Source organism: Salvelinus namaycush, chromosome 4 (assembly GCF_016432855.1).
Source record: "Salvelinus namaycush isolate Seneca chromosome 4, SaNama_1.0, whole genome shotgun sequence".
Taxonomy (NCBI): Eukaryota; Metazoa; Chordata; class Actinopteri; order Salmoniformes; family Salmonidae; genus Salvelinus; species Salvelinus namaycush.
In genome coordinates, this window is record NC_052310.1 from 29,123,023 (window position 1) to 29,143,878 (window position 20,856).

The 20,856-nt window shown below is 40.0% G+C and overlaps 1 protein-coding gene across 1 annotated transcript in view; it reads right to left on the reverse strand.

The window, feature by feature from the left end:
• The window catches only part of cpn1 (carboxypeptidase N, polypeptide 1), a 155,194-nt gene that overhangs the window by 21,406 nt on the left and 112,932 nt on the right, over positions 1 to 20,856 (reverse strand). The window contains exon 6 of the mRNA XM_038991648.1: positions 129 to 268. Within this exon, the coding sequence (XP_038847576.1) occupies positions 129 to 268 (140 nt within the window). The remainder of the gene's footprint in view (positions 1 to 128; positions 269 to 20,856) is intronic.

The window sequence follows — 20,856 nt, forward strand, 5'->3', positions numbered from 1 at the left end:
TGTGTGTGTGTGTGTGTGTGTGTGTGTGTGTGTGTGTGTGTGTGTGTGTGTGTGTGTGTGTGTGTGTGTGTGTGTGTGTGCGTGCGTGCGTGCGTGCGTGGTATGAAGAGAGAGATTAGAGAAAGTACCTGCTCCAGGAAAGAGATCAGGGCCTCTCTGTTGCCCAGCCATTCTCTTGACAGGGCTGATGCCGGGGGGAACTTGTCACAGCTGAGTTCCAGAGTGATCTCAAAGCAGTTGGTGTATAGGTAGTTAAAGTCCTGCATTCCTGTGGAGAGACATAATACTGTTAAAGTGAAGGTACATTGAACACATCTACACAAATATTTTTCTATGCTCTTTTTTCATCATACTTTTTAAATGATTTGGGAACAATGGGTACTGGAGAAAGAGATTAATCACAATGGAATGTTAACATGCACACCACCGCCATCTATTATACTGTACATTCCCCTCCATATGTATTTGGACAGTGAAGCTAAATTGTTTAATTTGACTCTATACTCCGACATTTTAGATTTGAGACATAATGTTTCATATTAGGTGACAGTACAGAATGTCAGCTTTTATTTGAGGGTATTTTCATCTGTTTTACCATTTAAAAAATGATAGCACTTGTATGTATCTAGTCCCATTTGAAGAAGTCATATTGTGTTTGTATAAACTAATTTATAGTGTATTTAACACTAGAACTGCTAAGCGGTCATTTTGACTGATCATGATTATCATTTACTTTTCTCACTTTTTCATTTTTTAACTCACGCACCCCTCCGTCCTTTAATTTTCCTAAATAAGTCTATATAACACACTGCCATTGTTAGAGTCTTAATATCACAAACATAACTTGTTTTAGGGGGGCATAACCAGTTTTAGGAGGGCATGTCATTTTTTTGGAATGGTTTTCCCCAGTTGCCCCTCCTTCTTCCAAAAGTAGGGCCTGCTCCGCTCCTTCAAATAAAAAAATGATTGGTCACACACATACTTAGCAGTTGTTATTGCGGGTGTAGCAGAATGCTTGTGTTCCTTCTTCTGGCAGTTGAAAGTGCAGTGCCCAGCTGATAGTCCCCCTAACAATTTCATCGAAAACTAAACCTAAACTATATCGAGTCCAATTTCACACATAAAACAACAGATTAAATAAATTAAGTAAAGTATGATGGGGAGAATGGGTGAGTTGATGAGCAGGGGAAGCGAAATAAGCATAATTATGTAATCACCAGTTGTGAATGAAGGACAGGGCGGGCCATCCTATTGTGTTGATCCATTCTAATTATAGGCCTAATTTGAAAATGTTATGTACCCTATATTTAGTTCACCGAATCAAAGCAGTCTTATCAGTATACTCTGGTCTACTACAATTTCTTCACTTCCCTGTCATTGGAGAACAAGTTGCTTGTATAGAAAACAAGTCTGGCCGGCACCATGAACAAAGTGACGCAAAATAAAGCACCTACACAGCCGTTGTACTCCACAACAGTGCTGAAGAATGACAAGACAACTGGACACAATCTAGAGAAAACAGGATACTATTACGCACTATAACCAAACGAAGGTATGTCAAAGTGGGTCAAGCAAATGAAAGTTATGAAAATTGTGTCAGGGGATAACAGCTAAATGAAATCCAAATGATGCCATTGCATGAAGATGCACACAAGCACGAGCTGACTATTTTTGACTGCTCTCATATTGACACTTACATTCATTATAATGCCATTATTGCTTTTGTGCAGAGTTGCACTATTTATGAAGGCCACTTGGCACTTTTAATGATGTTTAGGCTACTGGTGTTTTCATCTATTTACCACGCATCTTTTGACCGTGCTTCTTGGTGGTTGGGGTATTTTTTATTTTATTTTGTCTTTATAGAAATAAGCTGTTACCATGTTCCAACGCATATGCTTTCTGTTTCAAAGTAGTGAACAAAGGAACTCCACAAATACAACATGTGTTTTTACATATAGCCTACAGTAACAAACTAATGAAAATGCTATTGTGTTATTTGAAATAAAATCCATATCGTATTCTAATGTTACCCAAGGCCTTCATAAACACAACCGAATGATAATTGTTGCTGTAGCATATATGAAATAAATTAATTACACTGTTAGACCGTTGCAGTCAAAATTACTGCTCATTAGCTTGAAGGGGGGTCAATCGATGCCTGGCAGTTCTAGTGGTAAGGTGTCAAAAGTTTAGTATTTGGTACCATATTCCTTGCACGCAATGACTACATCACGATTGTGACTCCACAAACTTATTGGATACATTTGTGGTTTGTTTTGGTTGTGCTTTGGGTTATGTTTTGTATCGGTAATACAGTATGTAATACAGTGGCTTGCGAAAGTATTCAACCCCCTTGGCATTTTTCCTATTTTGTTGCCTTACAACCTGGAATTAAAATTGATTTTTGAGGGGTTTGTATCATTTGATTTACACAACATGCCTACCACGATGAAGTTGCAAAATATTTTTTATTGCGAAACAAACAATAAAAAATACAAAAAAAATTAAAACTTGAGAGTGCATAACTATTCACCCCACCTAAGTCAATACTTTGTAGAGACACCTTTTGCAGCAATTACAACTGCAAGCCTCTTGCGGTATGTCTCTATGAACATGGCACTGGGATTGTTGCCCATTCTTCAAGGCAAAACTGCTCAAGCTCCTTCAAGTTGGATGGGTTCCGCTGGTGTACAGCAATCTTTAAGTCATACCACAGATTCTGAACTGGATTGAGGTCTGGGCATTGACTAGGCCATTCCAAGACATTTAAATGTTTCCCCTTAAATCACTTGAGTGTTGCTTTACCAGTATGCTTAGGGTCATTGTCCTGCTGGAAGGTGAACCTCCGTCTCAGTCTCAAATCTCTGGAAGACTGAAACAGATTTCCCACCAGAATTTCCCTATATTTAGCACCATCCATCATTCCTTCAATTCTGACCAGTTTCCCAGTCCCAGCCGATGCCAAACATCCCCACAGCATGATGCTGCCACCACCATGCTTCACTATGGGGATGATGTTTTCGGGGTGATGAGAGGTGTTGGGTTTGCACCAGACATAGCCTTTTCCTTGATAGCCAAAAAGCTACATTTTCATCACCATATGTTTGGTGCGTCTCCCACATGCCTTTTGGTGAACACCAAGCGTGTTTGCTTATTTTTTTTCTTTAAGCAATGGCATTTTGTCTGGACACTCTTCCATAAATCCCAACTCTCGTGAGTGTACGGTTTAAAGTGGTTCTGTGGACAGATACTCCAATCTTCACTGTGGAGCTTTGCAGTCTCTTTGTTGCCTCTCTGATTAATGCCCTCCTTGCCTGGTCCGTGAGTTTTGGTGGGCGGCCCTCTCTTAGTAGGTTTGTTGTGGTGCCATATTCTTTCAATTTTTTTTATATTGGATTTAACGGATGTTCAAAGTTCCTGATATTTTTTATAACCCAACCCTGATCTGTACTTCTCCACAACTTTGTCCCTGACCTGTTTGGAGAGCTCCTTGGTCTTCGTGGTGCCCCTTGCTTAGTGGTGTTGCAGACTCTGGGGCCTTTCAGAACAGGTGTATATATACTGAGATCATGTGACAGATCATGTGACACTTAGATTGCACACAGGTGGACTTTATTTAACTAATTATGTGACTTCTGAAAGTAACTGGTTGCACCAGATATTATTTAGGGGCTTCATAGCAAAGGGGGTGAATACATATACACACACCACTTTGCCGTTTTTCATTTTTTCATTTTTTGAAACAAGTTATTATTTTAATTTCACTTCACCAATTTGGACTATTGTCCATTATATGAAATCCGAATAAAAATCAATTTAAATTAATGCAACAAAATAGGAAAAACGCCAAGGGGGATGAATACTTTTGCAGGCACTGTACTTGTAGTATTGGTCACTACCTGGATGTAACAGTGACATGCCAATTAGCTAACGTTGCGACAAGCCAGTGCAAATGACCAGTGCAACGGTGTTGTATAGAGGTTCTTGCCGTCATGAGTTGCTTCCCACCGGGCAACGGTTGCTTCCCACCGGGCAGAGGTTGCTTCCCACTGGGCAGCTGTATCACATGTCGCTGGCGGTAGCTAATGTGGCCAATTTCCCAGGTAACAAGGGACGTAACTGAGACATTTGTAACGTTCCTGTTAAGTCTTCCAGAGGTACTGAATGTCATTGGACATTACAGGCACATTCATAACATTTTTAATAAGCATTATAGAGGTTATAAATATCCGGTCGCTATACAGCCATTATGGGAACATTAAAACCATTCCTTGGTACTCCATGAAAGGTTCTGAATATCATGTTATTTTGGAGATATCCTAGGAACATTTCATGACATTAGATTTAGAGCTATGGTATGTCTTCATATAACGTTACAATTGGAATGATAGAAATACATTTTGGAACGTCGTCTGTAAGTCAAGTGGTGGTACACTTGTGACATTGTCTTTCTAAGTGTGTAGGATTTTTTAAAACATTCTAATTAAGTACTTTAGATGTTCTGAATGTCAGGACACTTTGGTGACATTGTAGTAGTATTTGTAACGTTACCAGAAGGTTCCTGAAATGTACTGAATGTCTGGTCACTTTGGCAATATTTCACATAACATTCCCAATGACTCTAGTAGATGTTGTGAATGTCAGATCCCTAAATGTCAGGTCAAATTCGGGACATCGTAGTAACCCAGCTAAGAAAATGAAGTTCAGGGACGTGACCACAAAGTTATTTTAGTCCCCACATAAGTCATGATAAGGTTATTGTGAAACATGCCTTGTACGTAGCTGTGGTGTCAGCTGACAAAAGTTACCGCCCAAGTGTCCCAAGTCTTTTCATGACGTTAAAATGTCATGGATCTTAAATAGCTAAATGACGTTAGTAACATAAGAGATGTCATTGAAACTTCCCTGAACGTGCATGCTGTTACGTACCTTACTGGTACTGCAGGTACCCACTGACGAAAGTTACGTTCCCAGTGGTTACCAGAAACTGAATTTTGTGGGGCTCTCAATGTACTTTCTGACGTTTAACACGTTATGCGGTTGACCTAAAAAATAATGTTTTCATGAAACGTCTCCTAGATGCACCTGTGTTGTCAGTTGACAAAGGTTATGTCCCAAGTCTCTTCAGGACGTTGAAATGTGGGGGACCCTGAATAGCTGAATATTGTTATTTAATAACGTTATAAGAGATGTCCCTGAAACTTCCCTGAACGTGCATACTGCTACGTACCTTATTGCTACTACAGGTACCCACTGATGAAAGTTACGCTCCCAGTGGTTACCAGAAACTGCATTTTGTGGGGCTCTCAATGTACTTTTTGATGTTTAGTAACGTTTGGAGGTTGACATAAAAAGCATGTTTTCATATAACGTCTAATTTCAGAATGTTAAAGAGCCGTGCATAGTTATCTAACTTTGCAATGACTATTATAATAGACATTATGGATCATTGTCAGGAAGTTCTTTGGAGGTTCTGAATGTCAGGACACTTTTGTGATATTTTAATAGTATTTGTGACATTCACAGAATATTCCTGAAATGTACTGTTGGCAGGTCACTTTGGCAATATTCTACATAACATTCCCAATGAGTCCAGTGAATGTCAGATCACTTTTGGGATATCCAAAGAACATTTAGGAATGTTCCTTTGAGAGCCCTGGTGTATCTACAAACAACATTGCAGTTGTGTTACTCAAAGACTTAGGAAAATATTTATTGTACAGTATGTCCCTTAGTGATCTATTTGTCACATTTTCTTTCTGAGCATAAGGGGACATTATAAACGTTATTTCTAAAGTCTAGGAAGTTCTAAAATTACTTAACAATATGATGATTTTGGTGACATTTTGGGAACCTTCATAACATTCCCAGCTAGTCCTTTCAATGTTCTAAATTTCAGGTCAATGTCGTGATATAATAATTCAGAACGTTTGGTATAGAGCCATGCATAGTTACATCTAAAGTTGCATTATACATAGACATTATGGAACATTGTCAGTATATCAAGTGGTGGTATATCTGACTACATGTGGATATTAGTTACGTTTTCAGTAAGTACTTTGGAGGTTCTTAATATCAGGACACTTTGGTGACATTGTAGTAGTATTTATAATGTTCACAAAAAGTTCCTCAAATGTACAGAATGTCGGACTACTTTGTGAATATCCAAAGAACATTTTGGAATGTTTATTTGAGAGTTGTGATGTGTCTACAAACAACGTTGCAATTATGTTACTAAAGAAACATTACAATTTTACTTTAAAAATCCCTCGTTATCAAACATCTTTCTACAAACATTTCATAATGTTAATAGAGTTATATACATAAAGGTACCATATGAGTAATACATAGACATTCTGGAATATATACACTTAAAGTAAATACAGTGTATATCATAATAAATATATTAAAACAATGCTAAAATCAAAGAAACATATTAAGTAAAATGTTGCTAGGACTGTCCTTTCTTTATTCTCTAAAGAAGCCATGCAGGAAAAGTCAGGAATGTAAGACTCAACATTAACTTGAATGTGGCAAACTGCAGCTTTGCTTTCATGTTAGGGACCAGATTGCTAATGGCCATGAAGGACAGCCTGCATGGAGTGCTGCTTGTGGTTGTGGATCCATGCGAAGTTGTTCCATGTGTTACGGTGTAAACCTGTGTGTGAAAAAACTTGCGGACGAGCGAGGATAAATACCTGACTGCTCCACAGTAGTCTTGTGGCAGCAGTGACTCTGGGTACGAGCTGGTCTTGGAACCTATCCCCAAATATGACTGCCAAGGGAAAGAGGGCCTTTAGTGTAGGATAAAGTAAGAGTAGCAGTGGAGGGAGATAAGATATGTCAAATAGTGGGTATGAGGAAGCAAGGAGCCTGGTGGAAGCACACCGTTGAGAGGAAAGTCTCATGGAAGTGGGGCCACAGTGCAAGTCCCATATCCAGGAAGTTCAACGCAGCCTATCCAACCTGTTCAGTTGGAGTCTCTAGCATGCCTGCTATGTTCCAGATGACGATTGCTGAAGCACATTTTGAGATGCAACGCAAAGCCAGTGGGAGTGGGTTGGCGACATGACCAGGTTCTCAAGACTATTGCAGATGCAGTAAGTACAGGAATCGGCATTGGCAAGCAAGTATATTGTGAAGGAATGCCTTTCGTGCCTTTGAAGCAGAATAGCAGAACTGTTTAATCAATTGATGACAAACCTGTTTCCCTGTGTGTAACCCATTTGGTCTGTTTTGATCATCCTGTATGCTGGCTTGTTGAAGAATGACGTGCCCTCGATGTAATTTTCCTTGCACACAGGGCCTAGCTTTCTTGACACAAATGGGTCTCGGCTCCATGATGTAACCCATGCTGAAATCATCATTCTGATCTAAGTGCCCTCATCAGCCATGTTCCATCAATGTCAATACAGAGATACTTTGACTCACCACTGTGGACTGTGTACCCATCATCTCCATTCATTCATGTTTGTATGCTTACATTATTTGCATATCTTGAAATAAATCCAGATTCAACCTTTCCGCATTTTCCTAGTGAAGATGATTTTACTTTATCACAAGCATGGCCCAATGCTGAGCAAATCACCTTTAATAGAGAGCAGCAAAATCAAAATCATCAATATGGAAATAACCAGCTGGAGGTTCGTTGGCTGATGCTGTTGAACAGGCCATTCAAGGCAAACAGAGGTTATTCAAAGTGGATATCTACCCTGAGCTTTGAATATCACTCCATGACAGAGATCCCAAAATATTAGGGCCAGCATACTTGTGTTTGGAGTAAAGGAAGTGGGAGCTCTTCCCTCCCGCAATGTATTTTTCCATAATTTTACCGATTTTAATAAATGTATGGAAATTCATCATGTAATTTTGACCTCAGTATAGGCCTACAGTGATTTCTCCACTAAAGGTTTAGCTATTATGCTGTGGTACTTAGAGGTAATTTATGGTTTGGTACGGTACCCTGCGTCACCCCTTCATTGCTCCAGACCAGCGCAAGGGGGAGTTAGAGCACTGATTATGCTTTTGGGTCCTACTGTGTCTCTAACTGAAAATGAATGGGCGACATAAACCTAAATAGAAACTGATAATTGTACACGACTTCAGTATTACTTACTAAACCTGTTGTTACACTAAGGTTTTTATTATTTTATTTTGTTAGGATAATTTTGCTCTTACTGTAATAGTTTAGCCCACTGCTAACCAGTCACATTGTACAGTGCCTGAGTGGTGCAACAGTCTAAGACACTGCATAGCAATGCAAGCTATGTCGCTACAGATGCTGGTTCAATAGCTGTGCCAGCCTCAACTGGGAGACCAATGAGATGACTGTAGGTTTTTGGTTTCTCTCCCTCTAAAACAGAAATGAATCATTCTAAATAACAAACTGGCTTTTTTACAAATGAGTAACAATGTCTCACCCCATGTTCAAGAAAGGCCTTTTTCACACTCATTTTACGTTATTTTTTAAACTAAGCGATTATTATTATTAATTTAGAATTATTTGAAAGCCCCTTGGATATTCTCACAGATATATTATTTACCGTCTTATTAGCAGGACAATATATATTGGTTACGTGGCTCCCGCATGGCGCACATGGCTCCCGAGTGCTTTCCAGTTTTCCAGCTGTATCCACTGAAAGCGCTCAAGGTTCAAGGCACGAGGACAGGGGGACGGGATGGGCCGCGCACAGAAGACGGACCTAGCCCATGGGGTAGGGAGGAGGAAGGGAAAGGGGGGGTGGTCCCCCACCCCGCCACACTGGGTAGCACAGAGCAACACTTTAAGGGGCATTGCACTAATAATGGCGCTGACGAGGGAAACGTTCCCGCTGTTCTTAGTGCCAGTCTGCACCTTCAAACTAAAACAATGTAACTAATAGTGACATCTTTACGCTTTCGTTAATAAAATAATGATACAAATACTCTTTCAAAATGAATTACAGAAATACCCTACAATCCTCCAATCTTCTATGTGTGATTATTGGCGGAGAGTCAAGTCATATTTTTCGATATACTGTAGGCCTACCGTAGGCGACATGAGTCTCACCAGTGTTGAGTAATATGCTATTAATTAAAAGTGGTGTAGGTCTTACATATTTAAAGATCATATTGACGTTAGAAGCAATAGGATTTGAAGCAATAGCCTACAACTATTTTAGCACCGTTTTGCGTTGCAGTGAGACAAGCATGGAGACTGGTCTTGATTAAATCAATGAGATTTCTATTTTGACTGAATCTCCGTTTGGGTATTGGTTAGACTACAATTATGGTGTAGAAATGTTATGCTCTTAGTGTAACATTTATTTACATAATTTCTTGTCACGGACTCCACAAACTCCACAAACTCCTGTCACGAACTCGGACACCTCCTGCGCCTCGATTTTCTGGGTGATTTAAATATGGACTGGCTTTCATCAAAATGCCCATTCAAGAAAAAGAGCCATATCCATATCGTAGCCATATCTAGAATAACCAAAGTTGCAAAGGCTAGGCCTAATATAAAGTGAGTGTGGAAGAGGTGAAACAAATTGTTGTCTGTCAACAATGACAAGCCACTAGGGTCTGACAACTTGGATGGAAAATTACCGATGATAATAGCGGATGATATTACCACTACTATTTGCCATATCTTCAATCTAAGCCTACTAGAAAGTGTGTGCTTTCAGACCCGGAGGGAAACAAAAGTCATTCCGCTACCTAAGAATAGTAAAGCCCCCTTTAGTAGCTCAAATAGCCGACCAATCAGCCAAATAGCAACCCTTAGTAAAGTTTTGGAAAAAATAGTTTGACCAGATACAATGCTATTTCACAGTAAACAAATTGACAACAGACTTTCAGCATGCTTATAGGGAAGGATATTCAACAAGCACAGCACTTATACAAAGGAATGATGGGAGAAAAGGATGATAAAAAGATTGTGGTGGCTATTTTGTTACACTTTAGTGCGGCTTTTGACATTATCGATCATAGTCTGCTGCTGGGAAAACATATGTGTTCTGGCTTTACACCAGCCTGCAATATTGTGGATAAAGAGTTACCTGTCTAACAGAACACAAAGGGTGTTCTTTAATGGAAGCCTCTCCAACATAATCCAGGTAGAATCAGAAATTCAGCTGTTGTCTAGGCCCCTTACTTTTTTCAGTCTTTACTAACGAGATGCCGTTGGCAGATGACTCAACATTATACACGTCAGCTACTAAAGTAACTGAAATGACTGCAACAGTTAACAAAGAGCTGCAGTTAGTTTCAGAATGGCTGGCAAGGAATAAGTTCAAACCTTACTAATGACATGCCACTGGCCTTGAGTAAAGCCAGTGTGTCTATGTATGTGGATGACTCAACACTATACACGTCAGTTTCAGAATCGGTGGCAAGGAATTTTAGTCGTAAATATTTCTAAAACTAAAAGCGTTGTATTCGGGACAAATCATTCACTAAACCCTAAACTTCAACTAAATATTGTAATAAATAATGTGGAAATTGAGAAAGTTGAGGTGACTAAACTGCTTGGAGTAACCCTGGATTGTAAACTGTCATGTTCAAAACATATTGATACAACAGTAGCTAACATGGTACAGATCAGACTATGAGAGGCACACAGTACTACATAGAGCCATGACTAAATGGAACTCTATTCCACATCAGGCAACTGATACAAGCAGTGGAATCATAAAAAAAACAGATAAAAATACACCTCATGGAACAGCGGGGACTGTGAAGCAACACAGACATAGGCACAGACACATGCATACACACACGATAACATACGCACTATACACACACACATACATGGATTTTGTGTTTTAGATATGTGGTAGTGGAGTATGGGCCTGAGGGCACACACTTAGTGTGTTGTGAGTTCTGTAATGAATGTATTGTAATGTTTTTAAAATTGTATAACTGCCTTAACTTTGCCAGACCCCAGGAAGAGTAGCTTCTGCCTTGGCCTGCACACTGCCCTGACCTCAACCCCATCTAACACCTTTGGGAGGAATTGGAACGCCGACTGCGAGCCAGGCCTAATCTCCTACCTCACTAATGCTCGTGGCTGAACGGAAGGAAGTCCCCGCAGCAATGTTTTAACATGTAGTGGAAAGCCTTCCCAGAATAGTGGAGGCTGTTATAGCAGTAAAAGAGGGACCAACTCAATATTATTGCCCATGGTTTTGGAAGGAGATGTTCTACGTGTCTTTGGTCACATAGTGTAGCAGGCATAAAAGTGTATCCATCTCGGTCCGAGCTGGAAAAAACAGGTGCAATGGATCATGGCCATTGCATTTAATTACCATGGTATTGCCCTGAATTAGGTTGAAAATTTGCTTAATGGAAACTACAACTCCCTTCAGCCCAGCGTCCCACATAGTCCTTGTGGGGTTAATTTTGAAAGTTACGTTCCCCAGCAAGAAATCTATACATTGTCGCTCAAACAGAAGGGGGAACTAACAAGAGTCGCTGACAACAACCAAAACGAAATAGGTGGGGTTCATTTTGAAAGTTGCATAAACACACAGGCTAATATAAAAATACTAAAAAGCAATGGACTTTAAGTTGGAAGCATTTGTGGAAAACTCTACATGGGCGATGCTAGATAAATGTACGAAGGTGAATCATTGCAAAGCATTATACATCAGAGCTGCACATGCCGATTAGAAAGGAGTAGTCAGAGTTAATCTATACTGCTTTGATGGTGGAGGAAATCCTTCCTGAGAGGGAGGATGATGAAAAGCATCCTACGAGTGGTAGAGTACACCCCGTAGACGTGCAACTGCAAGAGGTTGAACTAAAGGCAAAATGGGAACAACAGAAATTAGAGCTCGAGCACAAGGAAAGGGAAAGAGAATGTGCAGCCAGATTAAAACAAGAACAAGAAGAGTGTGTGCATGCCATTCAATAAAAAGAGATGGAGCTGGAACCGAGACAAAGGGAGATAGGTCTGGAATCACTCCGAATCAAGTCAGGCCATCCTGCACCCTCAACAGTTTGATCTTGGTCGGAACAGCCGGCTTGTACCACATTTCAACGAAAAGGAGATGGATGTATATTTTACTCTGTTTGAGCGGATTGCCACATTCCTAAAATGGCCATGAGATGTATGGTCACTGCTCCTCCAATGTGTTCTTGTGGGAAAAGCCCAGAAAGTGTACAGATTGTGACACTTTTTTAAAGCTGCTATCCTTCGGTTTACGAGTTGGTCCCAGAGGCATACAGACAACAGTTTCGTAATTACGAAAGACTGAATCACAAAGCCATGTTGATTTTGCAAGGGAACAAGCATGTCTTTATGCCTGGTGATGTGGTTCTCAAGAGGTCAAGGACCTTGAGGATTTAAACACTAATACTTCTCGAGCAGTTCAAGAATTGCCTTCACAAAAGGGCTGCTACCTACATTTATGAGCACAAGGATCTCACTCTTGAGAAAGCTGCAGTTACAAACTACCTTCTTAAAGAAAGCACCAAGTAGTTATCCTTCCGGACAAAGCAATCAGTGGACACCCCCATGAGTGTCTTTCAGAACCCCTCCTAAAACCCCACCTGTTTCGTTTTGGTTGTTGTCGGTGACTCTTTGTTAGTTCCCCCCTGTTTGAGTGACATTATTTGATTTTCTTGCTGGAGAACATAACAAAAAATATTACTAATGGAATTCAAGTAATTGAACCGACATCAGTCAATTAGTTGTTTAATAACCGATCATTCTCTGGTGTCATACTTAATTACACCAATAGAAAATACACTTAGCGACAGAATTTTGATAATGAACAGAGTACATCTTCTGGCCCCGAAATGTATTAACCCTTGTGTAGTCTTAACATTCTGTATACTCCCCTTGTCCTAAGGGTAAAAAATGACCCGCCTTCACTAAAATCCTAAAATAAAGCAGCTTAATTGAATTTTAAACCCCAAATCTATTTTGCATAAAGAAACAACCTGTCATTCATCAGAAACTTTGTGAATATCTGGGTTTTCCATCTTCACAATTCAGAAAGACTGCATTTAATCAGTGGACACCACATGTTTTTATTACAACACACCTGTCATAATTGTTTTCTATATTAAAGTAGGGGTTAATTATTATTATTGCTAAAGGTACTGCATAGGTGTAAACATACACTTTTTAGCAAGAGATAGCACTTGTATAGCCTAAGGAAGTAGCAGAAATGTGCAGAAAATAGTTTTGAATGCATTTTATTGAAGGGAAACAATAATAGTATTGAACCTTTTTGACAACATAGTGATATATTCTTATATACTGTACAATGAGGAATCCAACTACAAAATACTAGTCTTCTCCCATTTTTTTAACCATTGCCCCCACCCACAAGGTGTATAAACAACACCAATAAATAATAAAATAATCAATCAACTCTAATTAGCACATGTAGGACAGTATGCATGTGTGTGTGCATGGACTTTGCAGATGTATTTCTCACACAGCACATAGTATTTGTTTTACAGTCCTTCTTTGGGGAGCAGAATTGGCATCTCCTCCTCTTGCCTGCCCCAGCTGCAGCCTCAGGTGGATCAGGACAAGATTCAGCCCCCTGAACAGCTTTCACAAGCGCTGCAGAGGCTGCTGTGCGGGGGAGGCGCTCCCTTCTTTGAATGTGTGGGGTTACAAGTGCCTTTCCCAGCTGCTCCAGGAACACCCTCCTCTTGTTCCACTTATCAGACATCCAGGTAGGGTTGATCTTGTTCCATATCACAAAGGTATTGTATGAGGACACATAAATGATGTTATGGAAGATGACCAGGGGCCAGCGGGCAGTCATCCTCCTGCAGCTGTAAGTTCCAATCACCTTGCCCAGGTTGTCCACACCTCCTTTGTTGTGGTTATAGTCCAGGATTATGGCTGGCTTCCTGTCCTCACAATCACTGATCTCAGCCGTTTTGTGCAGTGTGCTCAGGAGGACCACATTCTTGTTCATTTTTAGAGGTAAGAAACTAGAGTGGTGGTGCGGTGAAGGCAAACTTTGATGAGAAGGCCCCTTTCCCTCTTGCGAGGAGTGCAGGGGGGAACCAGTTGCTCATCCACTGTTACTTCAGGCCCAGGGTTGTAGAGGTATGGCAGACGCTCCACCCATTTCTCCCAGACCTCTCTTATGGCCGCCAGTTTGTCTCTCACACGTCTTGCAGGTCTTAACTCACGGTAATCAAATCGTAGCATTCTTGAGAAAGTGTGAAAGACTTTCAGTGGCATCGTGGCACGGAAAATCACCCTTCCACTCTCTGCATCCCAGAGAATACATGTAGCCTCGCCTCGGGACCAATACACACCAACTAAGATTGGCAGCCCTATATAGGCACGCAGGTCAATCTCATCCATTCTTTTCCAATTGTCTCCATATTTACGGAAACCCTCCAAATGTGTCATCTCCAGGATGATTTTTTCGATGGCTGGTGTGATGAACATGTAGAATGTTGAGGCGATGTCCTGGGCATGGGCAACTGCATGTCTTGTGGGCCCTGGGGTCATCCTTATGACATTTTGTGCTGCCATCCTGCCCTGGTTGTCATATGGTGACAAGGACCATGCTATTTTGCTGTTCTTTTGACAAAAATGTCTCTCTTTCAGCTTGGGAGATTTCTTCTTCATCTGAAGATGATGTATCGTGCTCTGGGTTGTATTCTTCCCCATCTTCTTCTTCAGATACTTCCTCTTCTAAATCAGTGTTCTCTTTTTCCTCCTGGACATCTGAAAAAATCAGATCTACGACCTGTTGGGCACTGAAACGTGCACTCATGGCTTCAGCAGAGAGAGAACTGGGGGTACTGTCATCTGCAGCACCTTTATAGCCTCTGACTGCATTCCCTATTAGTAAACAATAGCCTCTGAACCTGAGTCATGTGTGGGGTCGTGGATGGGAGATGCTGCACATGCACAAGGAAGTTTTAGTTTTGTCTGAGTTCAATCAGTAGCACACGATCTCAATGTCTCATTGTGTGTGTGTGTGTCTCTTTGTGGTTTTTGTGGTGTGTATAACAGCCAGGTCAAAAATGACCCTAAGACAATCTTTGTACCCTGGTGGTGTACAGCTTTCATGGAAATATGAACAAAGGCGATGTTTCACTTTTTCTAATGTTGGGGGTCACTCTAGGAAAAGTCATCAAATTTCAAGGTGAAAAAATATCATTTAGGGGGTTTTCTCTGCTGTTAAACATAGTGGCGGGTCATTTTTGACCCTTAAGACAACACAAGGGTTAAATACGTAAACGAAAAAATCTAAACCATAGAAAACTCTGAAGAAAACATGTCTCCTAGTTGTATTCTGTCCTTCATGTCTGAGCCACAATGACAAAACCATTGATGCCATTCTTCGTGATCTTCTTCTTTTAATGGTGTGATTAATAGGAGTGGCAGCCATATGGGTTACATTTTCCAACTGGACGATTCAACACAAAGCTTCCTCAACACCCTTTTTCAGCCAAACTTTTTTAGTTTTTCTCCTGCGTTTTTTCCCGGCGAGATGATTTGAAAGCCATTGGAATCTCTTCAGTAACATCTAGTCCAGACTCTAAAGTGACCATTTTAGATTGTTCTGAATTCAATAGCGCAAATGCCACCAAATTGGTTAGTTCTTATGTATTTTCAAACGCTTGCACAGAGGTAAATTACTTTGTGCCTGTCTGTAGTTTCAGGTGGCGATATTGGTTTAACTTCTTCTTAATAGGGGGCGCCATTTCCACTTTGGGAAAAAATTGTGCCCAAATTAAACGGCCTCGTACTCTGTTCTAGATCATATGATATGCATATTATTATTACAATTGGATAAAAAACACTCTGAAGTTTCTAAAACTGTTTGAATTATATCTGTGAGTAAAACAGAACTCATTTGGCAGGCAAACTTCCAAACAGGAAGTGAAAATTCTGAAATGGGTCTCTGTGAAAGGCTTCGCCTATTCAATTGCCTTGTATTTATGGATATGTATGCACTTCATACGCCTTCCACTAGATGTCAACAGGCAGTAGAACGTTGAATGAGGTGGCTAGCCTGATGTGGGACCGAATGAGAGCTTTTGGAGTGACAGGTCAGCCATATTGGCAGTACCTGGCTACGCACTAGGGTTTGTCACATCGTTTTCTGCAATGCGTTAGGTAGACACGAAGAAATGCTCCGTCTGGGATGTTATTGGATTGATTTCTGAAAAACATCCTAAAGATGGATTATCAACTGAGTTTGACCAGTTTATTCGACTATTATTATGACTTTTTGAATTTTTCGTTCATGCGTAAAATCTTCATGGACACGTGAGCTCCACTATGCTAGCCAAAGTTGCTAATTCGACAGAAGAAATGGACATTCTAAAACAAAACAACGATTTATTGTGGAACTAGGACTCCTTGCACTGCATTCTGATGAAAGATCATTAAAGGTAAGAAAATATTTATGATGTTATTTCGTATTTTTGTTGAATATGTTGACTCGAACATGGTGGAGAATGGCTGAGCGCTGTCTCAGATTATTGTAGGCTGTGCTTTTTACTAAAGTATTTAAAAAAAAATCTAACACAGCGGTTGCATTAACCTGTTGAGGACAGAGGGCGCTGTTTTCACTTTGGGGGAAAATCGTGCCCAATTTAAACGGCCTCATACTCAATTCTTGCTCGTACAATATGCATATTATTATTACTATTGGATAGAAAACACTCTCTAGTTTCTAAAACCGTTTGAATTATATCTGTGAGTAAAACAGAACTCCTTTTGCAGCAAACTTCCTGTCAGGAAGTGAGAAATCTGAAATCGGGGGCTCTGTTCCAGGGTCAGTTTATTAATTTGCATGTAATCTATGGGTCTACATGCACTGCATACGCCTTCCCCTAGATGTCAGTAAGCAGTGGGAATTGGAATGGGGTGTCTAGGTAGATCTGAGGCCGAACAAGAGCTCTTGGAACCGGGGGTGCAGTCTTTTCAACGTTCGTCATGGCGCGAGACAGACCTCAGGATTGCGTTCTGAAAAGCTGTTGTTATAGGCGTTAGATATATCCGGCTCTGATTTAATTCGATATACGTGTTAAAAACATCATAATGTAGTTATTTTAAACCGAGTTATATCAGTCTATAATCAGTATATTGCGATTTTCGGTATTTTCTTTGTGCTGCGTTCTGGGGATTTGGACACGTCTGCGCCACATGGCTAATGTTTGCTGCTAATTCCAAAGTTGAAGACGACAATCTACAACCGAGCAACGATTATTCTGGACAAAGGACAACTTGTACAAGATTCTGATGGAAGCTCATCAAATAGTAAGAACTATTTATGATGTTAATTCGTATATGTGTCGAAAATGTTAAACTATTATTCCGCCATTAATTTCGGCGTGGTCTCGCTTTAACGCACGCTGTATGTCGTAGTAACGTTAATTTTAAAAATCTAACACAGCGGTTGCATTAAGAACTAATGTATCTTTAATTTGCTGTCCAACCTGTATTTTTTAGTCAAGTTTATGATTAGTTATTGATTAGATTAGGTGCCTCTCCCAAGATTTCTCCCGACATTTTGTTTGCAGTTTGGCTACTATTCTCATTGTATAACCACGATTTGTGCCGCTAAATATGCTGTCATCTGATGGAGTTTGAGAAGGTTAGTGAAAAAATTAATATATTTTGCTGGTTTATTCGCTATCGCTAACGTTATGTTGAATGAATGGGGCTGTGTGGTAGGCTATTGTAGTAAGCTAATATAATGCTATATTGTGTTTTCGCTGTAAAACACTTTAAAAATCTGAAATATTGGCTGGATTCACAAGATGTTTGTCTTTCATTTGCTGTACACTGTGTATTTTTCATAAATGTTTTATGATGAGTATTTAGGTAATTCACGTTGGTCTCTGTAGTTATTCTAGCTGCTTTGGTGAGATTTTGTGATGGTGGCTGCAATGTAAAACTATGATTTATACCTGAAATATGCACATTTTTCGAACAAAACATATGCTATACAATAAATATGTTATCAGACTGTCATCTGATGAAGTTGTTCCTTGGTTAGTGACTATTTATATCTTTATTTGGTCGAATTTGTGATAGCTACCTATGCAGTAAAAAAAATGGTGGAAACATGCGGTTGGGTCTTTTGCTATCGTGGTTAGCTAATAGAAATACATATTGTGTTTTCCCTGTAAGACATTTTAAAAATCGGAAATGATGGCTGGATTCACAAGATGTGTATCTTTCATCTGGTGTCTTGGACTTGTGATTTCATGATATTTAGATGCTAGTATTTACTTGTGGCGCTATGCTAGGCTATGCTAGTCAGCTTTTTTACTGATGAGGGTGCTCCCGGATCCGGGATGAGTACCAAGTAGAAGTTAAGGACAACAAAGTCAAGGTATTAGAGTGGCCATCACAAAGCCATGATTTCAATCCTATATAGAATTTGTGGGCAGAACTGAAAAAGCATGTGAGCGCAAGGAGGCCTATAAACCTGACTCAGTTACACATTAGCTCTGTCAAGAGGAATAGGCCAAAATTCATCCAACTTATTGTGGGGAGCATGTGGAAGGCTACCCAAAACGTTTGACCCAAGTTAAACATTTAAAGGCAATGCTACCAAATACTACAGTGGGGCAAAAAACTATTTAGTCAGCCACCAATTGTGCAAGTTCTCCCACTTAAAAAGATGAGATACCTGTAATTTTCATCATAGGTACACTTCAACTATGACAGACAAAATGAGAAAAAAAAGATCAAGAAAATCACATTGTAGGATTTTAATGAATTTATTTGCAAATTATGGTGGAAAATAAGTATTTGGTCAATAACAAAAGTTTATCTCAATACTTGCAGTGATGTTTTGGGGCTGTTGCTGGGCAACACGGACTTTCAACTCCCTCCAAAGATTTTCTATGGGGTTGAGATCTGGAGACTGGCTAGGCCACTCCAGGACCTTGAAATGCTTCTTATGAAGCCACTCCTTCGTTGCCCGGGCGGTGTGTTTGGGATCATTGTCATGCTGAAAGACCCAGCCACGTTTCATCTTCAATGCCCTTGCTGATGGAAGGAGGTTTTCACTCAAAATCTCACGATACATGGCCCCATTCATTCTTTCCTTTACACGGATCAATCGTCCTGGTCCCTTTGCAGAAAAACAGCCCCAAAGCATGATGTTTCCACCCCCATGCTTCACAGTAGGTATGGTGTTCTTTGGATGCAACTCAGCATTCTTTGTCCTCCAAACACGACGAGTTGAGTTTTTACCAAAAAGTTCTATTTTGGTTTCATCTGACCATATGACATTCTCCCAATCTTCTTCTGGATCATCCAAATGCTCTCTAGCAAACTTCAGACGGGCCTGGACATGTACTGGCTTAAGCAGGGGGACACGTCTGGCACTGCAGGATTTGAGTCCCTGGCGGCGTAGTGTGTTACTGATGGTAGGCTTTGTTACTTTGGTCCCAGCTCTCTGCAGGTCATTCACTAGGTCCCCCCGTGTGGTTCTGGGATTTTTGCTCACTGTTCTTGTGATCATTTTGACCCCACGGGGTTAGATCTTGCGTGGAGCCCCAGATCGAGGGAGATTATCAGTGGTCTTGTATGTCTTCCATTTCCTAATAATTGCTCCCACAGTTGATTTCTTCAAACCAAGCTGCTTACCTACTGCAGATTCAGTCTTCCCAGCCTGGTGCAGGTCTACAATTTTGTTTCTGGTGTCCTTTGACAGCTCTTTGGTCTTGGCCATAGTGGAGTTTGGAGTGTGACTGTTTGAGGTTGTGGACAGGTGTCTTTTATACTGATAACAAGTTCAAACAGGTGCCATTAATACAGGTAACGAGTGGAGGACAGAGGAGCCTCTTAAAGAAGAAGTTACAGGTCTGTGAGAGCCATAAATCTTGCTTGTTTGTAGGTGACCAAATACTTATTTTCCACCATAATCCTACAATGTGATTTTCTGGATTTTTTTTCTCATTTTGTCTGTCATAGTTGAAGTGTACCTATGATGAAAATTACAGGCCTCTCTCATCTTTTTAAGTGGGAGAACTTGCACAATTGGTGGCTGACTAAATACTTTTTTGCCCCACTGTAATTGAGTGTATGTAAACTTCTGACCCACTGGGAATGTGATGAAAGAAATAAAGCTGAAATAAATCTCTCTACTATTATTCTAACATTTCACATTCTTAAAAAAAAGTGTTGATCCTAACTGACCTAAGACAGGGAATTATTACTAGGATTAAATGTCAGGAATTGTGAAAAACTGAGTTTAAATGTATTTGGCTAAGGTGTATGTAAACTTCTGACTTCAACTGTACATTAAGGCTGCTATGTAATAATTGTTTTCTTTGACATTTGTTTTTTCTTTTAAATGAGGACTAGTTATCCATTGAGCAATCGCCATTGTTTTTATTCATACGGTTTGTAGACAATAGATTATGCCCTCTTATACTCTGTTTTAAACTCTTTTTTATTTCAAAACCTTAGACTACAAACTATGATTAGAAACTATGATCAACTATGGTCAAACTATGACGTCATGTCTGTGTGTGAGTAATGATCTATTAAGTAAATAGTGTAATATTACTATCTTTCTCTCTATCTCTCGCTCTTGCTCTCACTCTCTCTTTCTACGACCTCTCTCAATGTATACCAATGTTTAAAATAGTTAACAAGATTTTTCTCTCTCTCTCGCTCTCTTTCTACGACCCCTCTCAATGCATACCAATGTTTAAAATAGCTAACAGTGTTTCAATATTTTGTCTTGCAACAGTTCTGAAAGAAAATGACATTAATTTTGGGGGAGAATTATTCATATAATGTCTTTCATAGAGGGTTTGACGTCTTTGATAAGTTTATGTAATAGATAATATGTTATTATTTCAGGTTACCCTCAGTTTCCACAGGTAGTACTCAAGTCCTTGATT